A 14,840-nucleotide genomic window follows, 5' to 3' on the forward strand; every position below is an offset into this window, starting at 1 on the left:
CTAGTGCGTTGAATTTCAATAAGGTGGCTTTTTTAAAACTCAAACCGTATATCTTTAATGATGGCGCTTTGATTCCATATGTCTGATGTAATAAATCGATGACCACATCTGGCCATCCAGACCTCCATCTTCGGAGTCTCTTCTCATCTCATTTTGTTGGGTTATTTAAAAAGCAAAATAAATGGCAGTTATCCTCTGACCATTGGGTTTCAGCTCTTAACTCAAGTTCAGTCTGTTGCATGCAAGATTGCGTGATAAACCAATAAATTTGTGTTCGTACATACATACATATGTACACACACACATAGCGTAATTAACATATTAGTATGTAGGTTTACATTGTTATTATACTTCTTCATGGTCACAATTATTCTTCCCCTTGTGGATGAGGGATCTACTTTTGTGACTTACTGCAATAAGGTTGGCTTAGATTATACTGTCCGGTTGTTACACCATACATAAATCTACTGATCCTTGTAATTACAGATGAACCTCCGTCAGTTTAATTTGGAGCTGAAGAACTCGTCGTGGAGGATGTCAATGCTTTTTGTGAACTTTAAGAGGGACTTGATATATCATTTTGGTACTTCATCTAATTATTATTTATATTTACTGCGTTGTAAGCTATATCAACCGCTTTCGTGACCCCAAAGACTTCCGCCTGGAAAATACTGTGGCCTTCCCAAAGCTTGTAGGGTCGCCTGGAATCCAGCTCTGAGCAATAGATTCCGGCGCTCACTTCATTAGCCATTTCTGATCCGTCTTCATAGAACTTGTTTCGCTGGCGAGTCGCATTCTTCTAAGCGTAAGAGTATGTGGTCTATTTTATCTTCCAACCTCCTGCTTCTTGAACTTTGCTCGTAGGTTGTTGTAGAGAATTCACCTAACGCCGCCAATCTTGCAGCTGATTTTGCTGCAGAGTTTTCCATTGCAACGTCGGTTAGTGATTAGCTCCCGTTATGCAGTGATGAAAGTTTTTCTCTATGAGATTTCACTGACAGCGGTTCACCACACCAAAGCTCCGTAAGGCAAGATTGACTTATCCACCACGGTGTAACACCAATGCATAAGTCCATATGATAGGCTCTATGAAAACTTTCGCATCTGCTTGCATACATAGAGGGCCTTTTTGTCTTTTTTACATTGAGTTTCCACATTAGTTTGCCAACTAGAACTACTCCCAGATACTTGGTAAGGACTTACTATAATTACTGACGACGAAAATTCCCTTCCGAAGTCATAGTTAATATCGATTAAACCCCCTTAAAAAGTAATCTGCTTATGATTTGAGGAAAATTCTTACGTGTCCTCGAGACTATAGTATTTTTATGTAATTTTACAAATATTTGGTACCAAGTTTTTTGTTACAAGCTGTAACAGTTTATCGAAGGACAGCTTTAGTCTTACAAATACATTGCAAATTAAAGTTAGCTATGATCTGACCCGACGTGTTGGAGCTCAATCGGATAACTGCCCAGTAGAAATTTTCTAAAATTTAAATGTCAAATAAAATCGAGGAAAGAAAAAATATCAACAATCATCAGTGATTAGTATGAATAAATACTGAAAGTGGTCGTAGTATTTGTTCTTATGAAGGATGGTCACATACCAATAATTCATTTCATATTTTTATATTTCCACCTTTGGTCACGGAATATAAAAAAAATAGCTAAACTGGTTAGTGATATTCAGGAAGAATATAATTTTAGGCAATTTAAACTTTCGATTGTCCAACCAAAAGTGTTTCAAAAATTATGAGAAATCATTTTACTGGGAACTGTAGTGGCTTCTTGACGGACGTGCCTATTGTAAGCAAAACGGCGTTATATGAGAAATATGCATGGCAAACGGGCGAATGAAAAATGCATGAAGACTGTCGGTAGCTCATTCTTATCCTTCTGGATACACCACTGCTTTTATATACACATATGACCAGACTTATATGTACCTATGACCACAAAGCATGTTTAAAGTAAATGCACATTTCATGTCAAATATCCTTTCCATCCTCTTTGCGCCTTTTTGCAGGGCAAATATCAAACAATCGCTAGTTGGTTTGTCGACCTTTCGCAGTACACTTGTAGTAACAATATACAACTTTCCTGTGGTGAAAATAAAACATTTGTTTGGTGGAAAATCAAGCATGCACATTTCAACCAAATTATCTTTGTGCTTATTTATTTTAATTACTTTCGGTATAATATTGGCGGTAAGTAATTTGACGAAAATAGAAAAAAATATACATACATATATCCGTACTATATCCGTATATTATATTGACTATACTTAGTGCTGCCATAAGTTCTGTTACAAGTTCCGGCCGATATAAATATGAAACTATAATACATTATTTTTATAAAGTTAGTATTATTTAATAGCTTATATTATAACATACATATATGTATATACGAGTATATATATATTACAAAATGTTACACGAAATAGTGTCCATTTCCTTTCACACAAGCCCTCAAATGATTCGGCGTTTGATCAATAGCAGCTCGCACATTTTCTATTGGTATTGACGCTGCTGCTCGACACAACGATGTTTTGCGACTCCAAATTACTGTGAGTTATGCAATAGCCGTTCTTTTCTAACTCTGACTAATTCTCTGTAATCCAATGCATTCAAATCTAGACTTCGAGACAGCCAATCATCTGCAGCTATGAAAGCAGGGATATTGCTTTTAAGTTACTATAGAGCTGTGAGGCTTTGTCCTTGTGTGTTGGATCAGAATCTTGCTGAAAGATCGTATCTGGTCCATCGAAGAGACCATTGCTTAACTGCTTTACCACGCCTTCTACAACATCTTGCTGATACACTTTTGCCACAGCTTTAACACCTTATTCACAAAAGTGAAGCAATGTAACGCCTTTACAGGAGACTCCCTACCAAACCATTACAGCAGCTGGGTGGTGACCATGTTGAACGATTTGATGAAAATTTTTGACGTTTTTGGCTGTTGCTTTGCTCCTGAAAAACTTCCTCAACAGTGAAAAATTTGCCAGCTGTTAAAAGAATACTTTTATGGTCATTGACCGTGTGCCACTGAAGAAGCCATTCGCAACGGTGGAGTCTAATTTGCTTTTTGTAGGTTATGAGAAGATGATCACTTGACCGACGGTAGGCTTTCATCTCCAATAAGTCTTGAATTAATCTGGTCGCTATATCCATTTCGCTTGACAAGATTTTCTGTTTTCTATCGGCTTTGCTCTACCTTTTCTGGAGCTATTTAATTGGTCCTTAGTTCTTGTTTTATCATATTTCGGGCATACATATATGTTGCGCAATCTTGCATTTGGTTGTAGAGTTTCAATTTCTTTGTTCAAATTGCTTATTTGGCTCGCTCTTGCTCGTGCCATGTTATTGTCTCCGCCTTAGGCTCGTCTAAAGACGCTCCTGACTTGACTAACTCGTCTGCTTTTCGTTGTCGTCAATGTTCCCACGACTTGGAACCCAAGTTATGGACAAGTTTAGTTGAGCAGTGAGCTTAAAGTCTACCTACATTTTTGGATCAAACTGTAGTTTATCTTCGGCGACGATATAGCTAGCAAACCCACCTGACTATCTGTCTATATGGTAGCTCTTTGTAACCCCCTGTGGATTTTCAGTAAAACCCCACAGACCTTATCTAATCTTAATCCTTTCACTTGGAAGTTGCTTGCTGAGTTTGGTAGACGAATGTAAAGAGATATCAAGATACTTGGTGTATACCTCCGTTTCAATTTCGCAATCCATATTGTACCCATCAGTATAGATTGAGTTAGTATTCTCCACCTCAACTAAAACTCTTCTCCATTCACTACGTCCAGAGAGTATTCTCACCTGAAAGTCATTATTCAAATGTAGCCTTGAGCGGATATTGTAGTCTGAACGATTTTATGGCACTTTTTTCTGCGAAATTGTCCACAATGCATGCACTGTACTTCAAAACAGAATTTTGTAACAGAATTTTCCAACAGAACTTTTTAACAGAATTTCATAACAAAACTAACGGCAAAAGTAAGTATACTTATAAGTAAATATATGTTATCCTGATATATATAAAAGAAGACCAAGTTTCCCTTTCTTACACACAATTTTGATCAAAAAAATTATTTCAAGTATATGATATATGTATATACATTACCACGTTGCTTTTTGAATTTCTGTAAAAACTTTAATTTTTTATTGATTTCTGTTATTTGTTTTTACCTTTTTTAAGGCCTCAACAGTTTGTATCCCCAATATGTCGATGGAGGACTGCACCCAACACGAGCAATGTTGCTCAGATTTTTGTCATCCAGATTTTGGTTTGTGCTCATACGACGTCAATAATATGCCTGCTGTGCTATACTAAGTGAAGTGCCCAGAATAAATTAATATTAGTTCCCAACTTTTCCCAACTTTTCTGTCGATTTCAAACTATACCAAATGTAATAATAGTTATAAGGGTAATATTATATATACATAGCTACTACACATACAAGCCGAAGCTGGCATCTCAGCGCTATCTGTAGTGTGTTATTCAGAGCTTTTTTCACAACGCCATCTAGTGTGGGTTGAACATCTGCGAATTTACTTTAAGGCGCCATCTAGTATGGATTCTAAAATTAGAGTATTTCCTTAGAGCGACGTCTAGTGTGAAAACTACTATTCAGTAGCAAAGAGAAACAGAAACTGGTTTTAAATTTTGAAATGCTTTGAATGCGTAATTGTGAATAAAAATAAATGCATTTGAAATAAAATAAATGGACTGAAACATCGAAAAGCAAAACTTGGCAAGTAAAAATACAAACGGGCACAGAAAATATTATGCCAACCCTTTATAGGGAAAGCAGAGAACATAAAACTATGAGGAAGGTGCTGGCAGAAAACAGAAAAAAATTTTGTAAAATAAATTTTTTATAAAATAAGTTTTTTTTTCTCGAAATTTAAGTGTGAAACATTTCCGGTTCTACTCTCGCAATAAATATATTTTGCACACCAGATGACGTTGTGCGAAAAACTGTTGAAATTCAAACACGCGGTAGAGAGCGCTGCAAAGAAAGCACTGTTACTAATTTGCGATAGATGGCGCTAAATCGACCGTAAGCAGATAAAGTTTATTAAAACTGTTATACAAAGCTACCATAAAAAGCTTATTTGAAAAAATACGGGAAATTTATGCGGACACGATTTTCGCAAACGCACTCTGCAGCGTTTTGCAGCCACTGTCTTGGCCTTTTTGATTTACTAACACTAGTCATGTAATTTTTGCAAGTTCTGCCAATCAAGCGCGTTATCCGCAATTTTATTGTTGCAAATTGTTTTATTTCTTTTGTTTGCATGAATGTTTAAATGTTTATGTATGTTAACTTCATATAATCTGTGTTATATTTTTCCGCTAATACCTGCAGATTTACAATCTGTTGCATTTGAGGCAATGTGTACGACTGCAAAAAAATATTTTTATGTTTATGCAAGTACGCATGTACGAGTATTGTATTGATTAGCGAATTGTTTACTAGATTAGATTAGATTATTTATACTTTGCAAATTCAGCAAGTCTTACATATACGAGGGTAGGGTTTCGCAGTGGTATGCATTGATTTTGACAGCATTTCTAATCTGATGTCAGCGGACCATGAGCAGATTAAGAGCTGAGCTGATTGGTATTAAAACAGGCGGATGCTGTTTCTGCGTCTGAGGTATAAACTTTCATAGCGGATTATTTAGTTCTTGCATGGATCTTCGAATCGGAGGCGAACGATGTTAAAAATGGATGCAGCGTTCACTCAGAATCGGAAATGAGCGTGACTTTTGGGTAGTTCTTAAAGAAAATATCACAACAAAACAAAAAAAAAACAAATTTATTTTTCTAATATGTATCATCTGATCAAATTTCACCCAGACTGTCAAAAAAATTATTTCTATTAATTTGTAATAATCATTTTCGCCTTCAAAATAGCTTTCTTTTGAGCCAATAAAAGCATACCAACATTCAATTGGCCATGTCCTAGTAAAGCCGACTAGAAGTTGACCTCGAATGATCTTGAAATACCTTTTCTTTCCTTCTCTTCTCTTCTCTTCTCTTCTCTTCTCTTCTCTTCTCTTCTCTTCTCTTCTCTTCTCTTCTCTTCTCTTCTCTTCTCTTCTCTTCTCTTCTCTTCTCTTCTCTTCTCTTCTCTTCTCTTCTCTTTTCATCCCTGCTCTTCTCTTCTCTCTCTCCTCTCATGATCGACTGGAAAACTCCTTACAACAATTAAGTCTTATGAGCTTAAACTTTTCAGGAAATATATGTATATTCTGACTTCCGACCTTGAAACTTTTTCATTTTCCCACAAGAAATTTTATATCTCTTACTTATTAATTACCTCAGAATTCAATTATTTTTATTAAAACACTTAAACAATGATTCTTATCAATATAACTTGAAAGAACGAAACCCATTCATGGGGGTTTTCAAACAGTCTTCGAAGTTATCTATAACAATTGAAAGCCTTGAGAATTTATGAAAGCTGCACGCTTTTGGTGACATCTCAGCCACATGCTACATTTTGTATAATAAATTACTGTATGCATAATTTATATGGTGCAACGATTATCAGTAAAATATACAATATTTTATGTGACATTATCTCCTTATTAGAGGCGTGCCCGTCTGAGGTATAAAAGCATTTATATGCTCATCAGCCGTCATTAGTACAACATTTCTTTTCTCTAGAACATCAATAATATGGCTTTCAAGACTTTCCTCACGCTGTTCGCTGTGCTCCTGTGCGCCAATGCTGCCTTCGGTGTGAATATCATCAGCAGGGCAACATGGGGTGGTCGTTCCCCTACTAGCCGCACTACCTTGGCCAGTGGTTTGTCCTACGTCATTGTACATCATACCGCCGGCAATTACTGCTCCACCCAAACCGCATGCTCTCAACAGATGCGCAGCATGCAAGCCTACCACATGGACTCATTGGGGTGGGCTGATATTGGTTACAACTTTCTGATCGGTGGTGATGGGCAAGTGTATGAGGGTCGTGGTTGGAGTACAGTGGGCGCTCATGCCACAAACTGGAACTCCAAGTCTATTGGCATCTCCTTCATGGGCAACTACAATAGTGAGCGATGGAGGATAGAGTTTAGGCTCTTTACTAACATTTCATTTCTCTTACAGACAATGTTCCAACTGCCGCTCAGATCGCTGCCGCTAAAGCTTTGATTGCCGATGCCGTCTCACGTGGACAAATCTCGTCTAATTACATTCTTTACGGCCATCGTCAAGTCGGTTCCACTGAGTGTCCTGGTAACAACTTGTATGCCGAGATCAAGAAATGGTCCAACTGGCGCGCTTAAGTTTACTGAGTTGTGAAAATATTTAAGAAATTAAACGTCGGTTGTTTATGAAATATCGGATTTTGTTTTATCTTTGAAGTGCTGCTATTTGTTAACATTAGTTAAGATGTATGTTTTGAAATCGGCAATACTGGTGCAGAAGAGTTCTGTGCACCTAATTCTTATTCATATCCTAATACTTTCTGACTCTACTTGAGTATTTTTTCGTAGAACTGTCCCACAGTTCCTTTATACTGTGTACTTTCGAACGTTTCGATCCGGTGGCATCCAAGTAACTTGATGCATTTTCTTCTGGTAAAACATAATACTACAGGCAGCCATATTTCGCCCCCCGGCCAAGTCGTTCAGTCTTCGTTGAAGATGTTTCATCATGCGGAATGAATTTACCGACCGTTGTGCCAAAGACACGCATACCAGCACTCGACGACTGGGTCTTTCTCTCACCACAAATCCACACCTTTATATGGTCGTTGTAGTAAATGTCACAACGATCTACTCGTCTCCGTCATTGTTTTGTCCATCCCATATCTTGGACGGCGGTGTTGTTAGCCTTTACTTTTGCGAGGACATCAACCAGCTGTACATCGACATCTTCCCAATTTAGAGACCGCACATTCCAGTACATGCCCATAAATCATGCTCTTATTCCGTTTGCTCCGGTCGTTATCAAAAGCAACCATCTTCAGATCACAGACCGCAGACGGCCGCACTCAGGCCATCATTAGGTTCATTGTGTTCCCGATTGGTAACCAAACTACGCCTTAATCAGCAACTCAGTAAATTTGGTAAAAAAGATAATTCTTTTTCCACCCCAGCTGCCCAATGTCTCTTAAGTTGGAGCATAATGTTCTAGCGTCTCATTACCTTCCGTGTATGCTATGCATTCTGTCGAATCCATTTTTCCCATTTTCTCAAGGTGGGATCTTAAGGGTCAGGGTCGTATGTTGACCCGTACAATGTTATTAAGTATACTTTTACCTAGAAGTAGAAGGTTTTCGGTCATCTTACCAACAGCATTGCACCAAAATAACTTTGTGGTATGCCCTTTGTTGTTTGTGTTCCACGACCTGAGGTCATCCTCTCGAGTCCACTGCTCAGCAGCCCATGAGTGAGTGTTACCTGCTGAAAGTCTGCTTAGTAATTGCCTGCTTGTTTAACCTAATGCCGTGAGATTTGGTATTGGCACTAAGCATAGACTTAATGGCCGCTTGACTATCGCCTAGAATGCTTATGGACTTGTTGGTTATAGCGGACGTACCTTCAGTTTTGCCCAAAATTTGGACATGAAAAACTGCATTAAGATCTATACTATACATACTTTTGTATGCGTTTGAAAAAAATTGTCGAACTACTTTTTCCGCTCTGATTGAGATACATATCTCCAAAACATGCCTTCTGAACGCTACAACCGCCTCTTCAAGTATCGAAAAACGTTGAACTTCTTGTCCTTCGATGTCAAGTCAGGACTATACGGAGAATGACTCATCAAATCGATATTTTGAATGTTCAAAAGCGCAATTTTTTCAGTCGATGTGAGAGAGCTAGCATTGTCGTGGCGACTAGTGATACGTTTTCGGTTGATTTTCCTGAAAGACAACGAGAAGAATATTTTGAGTTACTGTAAACAACGCAAGTATGTATACCATCAAAAAGGTCAAACTTCACGAAAGACTCGTTAGTTTCCGGATTGAAATACTAGTGTTGCCAATCCCGAAATATAAAAGGCAATCTACGTACTAATTTTAGTTCGATCGATCGGAACAGCAAATATTTCCCTCCCTTTGTAGGGAAAGCAGAGAACATAAAGCATTGTGGAAGGTGCTGGCAGAAAACACAAAACAATTTTATACATAAAATAATTTTTTTTCTTGAAATTTAAGTGTGAAACCTTTCCGGTTCCACTCTCTCAATAAATTTTTTTTTCACACTAGATGGCGCTATGCGAAAAGCTGTTGATATTACAATACACGTTAGAGAGCGCTGCAAGGAAAGCACTGACTGTTACTATTTTACGGAAGATGACGCTAAATCAACTGCGCGTAACTAAAGTTTATTGAAACTGTTATACAAAACTAACATAAAATGCTTATTTGAAAAAAAGACGGGAAATTAATGCTGACATGATTTTCACAAACGCACTCTGCACCGTTTTGCAGCTACTGTTTTAGCCTTTTTGATTTACTAACACCAGTTTATTTAATTTTTGCAAGTTCTGCCAATCAAGCGCGTTATCCGCAATTTTATTATTGCAAATTGCTTTATTTCTTTTGTTTGCATGAATTTTTAAATGCTTATGTATGATAAGGATTTACATGGGTTCCACAGTTTCAAAAAATTGAAATTTTTTTTTGTCTTATTAAATTTTATAACATCTCTAGAATATTGTCCTAAATTTTCAAGTTGATCCGACTAATAGTTTCGGAGATACAGTCTTCAAAAAGGTGGACGCTCGAGGTCAGGTATAGGCTGAGGGCGCAGTAGATAAAACGTAACTGCAGCTCATCTATTGTTAGCCGTAATTCTTGTCCCTTTTTTTATTTATACAATATAAGGTAAACTACTGGAAAATATTTCATTTGGTGATTTCTCGTTAAACTACGAAGTTCATTTTTAGGTTATAAGTCTTTGTTGTGAATTTTATTCGATAAAAAATGCCATTTAAAGTGTCTAGAACCCTGATAACGGAAGATGTTCGTAGAAAAGATAGACCTAAGAAGAGGAAACAATCGTTTAATCCAAAAAATCCTGAGGTAGATGATAATTTTTTCACATGTACGTCGGCAAAAAATTAAAAGGCTATGACAAACAGCACGTGCCAGAGGAAGCCACGCTACAATATTCGTTCATTGACTTTGCTCTGGTTTTTTCTACACTTTCGTGTTTTGTACGGTGTTCAAACATTATTGAAAGTGGAGGTGAAGAAAAATTTTGTAATGGAAAAGTAAATTTTAAATAATGTTACAAATTCGGTCTGGGAAACTTGTGGTAGAATGTGAATGATGTATGCCAAAATATATTTTATCATGTCAACAAATTGACAGAATGTATAAACTATATCGGCGGTTCATTTTTGTTATGCGAGTATTGGGTTTGGGTCTTGCTGGATGCAAGAAGTTTTACGGATTGATGGATCTAAGCAGCTCCTTTTTGAATCAATCAACATACGACTTTTATATTAATAAAATACATGAATGTAGTACCATAGTTACTGAGAAACTGTACTCCTCTGCTGCTACAGAGGAAAAGCAATTGACAAGTTTAGCAAATAACATGGAAGATACGACAGATGTGACTGTCTCCGGTGAAAGGACGTGGAAAAAGCGTGGTTTTGCATCACTTTATGGTGTCAGTTCTCTAATCGGATATCAATCAGGAAAAGTCCAGGATGTCATTGTTAAATGTTCAGATTGTAAACAATGTGAGTCTTGGAAAAAAAAATTAGATACGACAGAATTTGAAGAGTGGAAAGAAGAACACATCGAAAATGAACAATGTACCGCCAATCACACTGGAGCAGCTGGAAACATGGTAGTATCTGCAATTATTGAAATGTTTAAACGTTCTATTGTAAAACATGGCTTGAGGTACGTAAATTATATTGGAGACGGAGATTCTAAAACATACTCTGGTATTTTCAAAGCCAAACGTTATGGTGAAAATTTTGTTGTCAATAAGAGAGAATGCGTTGGCCACGTACAGAAGAGAATGCGAACCCGGTTGCATGATTTAGTGAAGAAAACTGTTGAGGAAAAAATAGTCAATGGCAAAAAAACTCAAAAAAAAAAATTCTTTCTGGTAAAGGTAAATAGACTAGTAAATTGATTGACAAATTAACTGTATATTAAGGCTTAGCGATAAGAAGAAACAGTGATTCAGCTGATAAAATGCGGGATGCGATATGGGCAACTTACTACCACTACAGTTCTTCAGTCAAAAACCCGCAGCATAAAAAATGCCCTGAAGATCCAGACACGTGGTGCACCTGGCAGCGAGCATCAGCATCAGGTACTCTCTCGTCGTTCAAACACCAGTGAGCCAATAAAAGCATACCAACATTCAATTGGCCATAGTTTAGTAAAGCCGACTAGAAGTTGGCCTTAATTGGCTCTTCTCCTCTCTTTTCTTCTCTTCTCTTCTCTTCTCTTCTCTTCTCTTCTCTTCTCTTCTCTTCTCTTCTCTTCTCTTCTCTTCTCTTCTCTTCTCTTCTCGAAAACTCCTTACAACAATTAAGATTTATGAGCTTAAACTTTTCAGGAAATATATGTAACTATATTCTGATTTCCGACCTTGAAACTTTTTTATTTTCCCACAAGAAGTTTCATATCTCTCACTTATTAATTATCTCAGAACTCAAATATTTGTATTAAAACACTTCACCAATGATTCTTGTTAATATAACCTCCATTCATGGGGGTTTTCAAACAGTCTTCGAAATTATCAATAACAAATGAGAATTTAAGAAAGCTGCACGCTTTTAGTTACATCACAGCCACATGCTACATTTTGTATAATAAATTACTGTATGCATAATTTATATGGTGCAACGATTATCAGTAAAATATACAATACAATATTTTAAGTGACATTATCTCCTCATTAGAGGCGTGCGCGTCTGGGGTATAAAAGTATTTATATGCTCATCAGCCGTCATTAGTACAACATTTCTTTTCTCTAGAATATCAATAATATGGCTTTCAAGACTTTCCTCACGCTGTTCGCTGTGCTCCTGTGCGCCAATGCTGTCTTCGGTGTGAATATCATCAGCAGGGCAACATGGCGTGGTCGTTCCCCTACTAGGCGCACTTCCTTGGCCAGTGGTTTGCCCTACGCCATTATACATCATACCGCCGGCAATTACTGCTCCACCCAAACCGCATGCTCTCAACAGATGCGCAACTTGCAGGCCTACCACATGGACTCCAAGGGGTGGTCTGATATTGGTTACAACTTCCTGATCGGTGGTGATGGGAAAGTGTATGAGGGTCGTGGTTGGAGTACAGAGGGCGCTCATGTCAAAGGCTTGAACAACCAGTCAATTGGCATCGCCTTCATGGGCAACTACAATAGTGAGTGACGGAGGTTAGAGTTCAGGCTCTTTACTAATATTTATTTCTCTTACAGAAAATGTTCCAACAGCCGCTCAGATTGCTGCCGCTAAGGCTTTACTTGCCGATGCCGTCTCACGTGGACAAATCTCGTCAAATTACATTCTTTATGGCCATCGTCAAGTCGGTACCACTGAGTGTCCTGGCAACAACTTGTATGCCGAGATCCAGAAATGGTCCAACTGGCGCACTAGAGTTTAAAGAGTTGTGAAAATATTGAAGAAATTAAAGGTCGGTGCTTGATTATAAAAAATCGGTTTTTGTTTTATCTCTGAAGCGTAGCTTAAGTTAAGATACATGGTTCGGTATCTGCAATACTTGTATAGAAGAGTTCTGCGCACCTAATTCTTACCTTAATATATGTACATATTCTAATACTTTCTGACTTTCAGGCTAATGATACACACACTACTCCTTAGCAAACGTTAGTTGACGACATCTCTGCACGTCTGCGAGCTCCTTCCGAGCTAGAGTAGAATGTTAACGATCTACCGAACTATTTGATCTTAGAAGCTGTATCCAATAGGCATTCATTCATGCAATAAAAAAAGCAGTCCCTGTCAAAGTTGTATGGAAGAAAGTGAGGTGGAGAGGATAAAACATCTCGGCAGTCATACCTGACTGAAATCAGCCTCCTTCTTTTTTACTGGCATAGCACCGCTTATGTAGTTATAACCGAGTTAACAGCAGCACGCCCAGTCGTTTCTTCTTTTCGCTATTTGGCGCTAATTCAAAATACCAAGTACAACCTGGTGCTTTTACACCTGACCTCTCCAACGGAGTGGCGGTCTTCCTTTTTCTCTGCTTCCACCGTCGCATACTGAATCGAATACTTTCAGAGCTGGAGTGTTTTATTCAACCGGACACCATCACTTAGTCAGAGTAATCGCTGTCTCTTGTTTCGCTAAACCATGTCAATGATAGCTCATCTTTTCATCGTTTGCGGGATTCGCCGTTGCCAAAGCGCAAATGATCAGGAATCTTCCGAAAAATCTTTCTCTCGAACACTTCTAAGACCGACTTATCAAATGTTGTCATTGCCCTTGCTTCCGCACTATATAGAAGGGCGGGGGTGATGAGTGACTTGTAGAGTTTGGTTTTTGTTCGTCGAGAGAGGATTATACATTTCATTGCCACCACTTTTCCTATTTTCTGAAGGTGAGCTTTTAAGGGTACGGGCTCTGTGTTGCCTGGATTAGAAAAAATAACTTTGTGGCGTGCCCTTTGATGTTTGTGTTCCAAGACCTCTGATTGAGATACATATCTCCAAAACATGCCTTCTGAACGCTACAACCGCCTCTTCAGGTATCGAAAAACGTTGAACTCTTAGTTTATTTTTTACGAATTTTAATAAAAAGAAGTCCTTCGACGTCAAGTCAGAACTATACGGAGAATGACTCATCAAATCGATAGTTTGAATGTTCAAAAGCAGTTTTTTCATCCGATGTGTGAGAGCTAGCATTGTCGTGGCGAATAGTGATACGTTTTCGGTTGATTTTCCTGAAAAACAACTAGACGAATATTTTAAGTTACTGTAAACAACGCAAATAGCACTCGTGTGTCAAAGCGTTCTTAGTATGCATACCATCAAAAAGGTCAAACTTTACGAGTGAGTTGCGTGAGTTTCCGGATTGGAATACTAGTGTTGCCAATCCCGAAATATAAAAGGCAATCTACGTACTAATTTTAGTTCGATCGCACCAACTTACAACAAACTTACATTTATAGTTGCTTTAAATTTCTATCTTGTCTTTCTGGAGCAATAATGCGACCTTCCTGACCCCAGTTATTCTGCTTCCTTGCTATTTTCTCTCTACTAGCAAACACCTGCGCAAATATTTGCATTGTTAAAATTATAAATTATGCAAGTATCATACCATCGCGATGCTAACAGTTTAATTAATTTTAAATATGTGTGGTTGATACAGACCAGTGGCCATAAAATTTTAACTCAAGAGGGGACTAACTCATTGGCATTTTCAAAAAAAATTATTTATTACATTGTAGTAAGTACTTATCTCTGAGTCATAAGTACTTATATATGATGAATGATGATTTATACTATGTAGATGAGGAACACTGCTTCAGTTTTGGTTCTAACACCAAGTGAGCTACATACCATAGTCAAAGGAATTTCGATAACCTTTGAGTGGACTGGAGGTTTTCCTATCCCTCTGCTTTCCCGGGCGGGTAATGCGTCGAATACTCTCACAGCCGGAGTGTTTTCATCCATTCAGATCATATGATCAAGCCAGCGCAGCCACTATCTCTTAATTCGGTGAACTATGTCAGTCTCGACGTATAACTCATACAACTCATCCTTCCATCGACTACGGTATCCGCCATGGCCAACGCGCAAAGGACCATAAATTTGCCGCAGAATCTTACTCTCGAAAACTCGTAACGTCGACTAATCAGATGTT

At 38.0% G+C, this 14,840-nt stretch overlaps 1 protein-coding gene across 1 annotated transcript in view; it reads left to right on the forward strand.

Annotated features, from left to right (window-relative positions):
- The first annotated feature begins 6,643 nt into the window (after positions 1-6,643).
- The window catches only part of LOC125777285 (peptidoglycan-recognition protein LF-like), a 578,030-nt gene continuing 569,833 nt past the window's right edge, over positions 6,644-14,840 (forward strand). The window contains exons 1-4 of the mRNA XM_049451650.1: positions 6,644-7,077; positions 7,134-7,309; positions 11,988-12,378; positions 12,434-12,648. Of these exons, the coding sequence (XP_049307607.1) occupies positions 6,699-7,077; positions 7,134-7,309; positions 11,988-12,378; positions 12,434-12,618 (1,131 nt within the window). The 5' untranslated portion in view covers positions 6,644-6,698 and the 3' untranslated portion in view covers positions 12,619-12,648. The remainder of the gene's footprint in view (positions 7,078-7,133; positions 7,310-11,987; positions 12,379-12,433; positions 12,649-14,840) is intronic.

This window comes from Bactrocera dorsalis, chromosome 3 (genome assembly GCF_023373825.1).
Source record: "Bactrocera dorsalis isolate Fly_Bdor chromosome 3, ASM2337382v1, whole genome shotgun sequence".
NCBI lineage: Eukaryota > Metazoa > Arthropoda > Insecta > Diptera > Tephritidae > Bactrocera > Bactrocera dorsalis.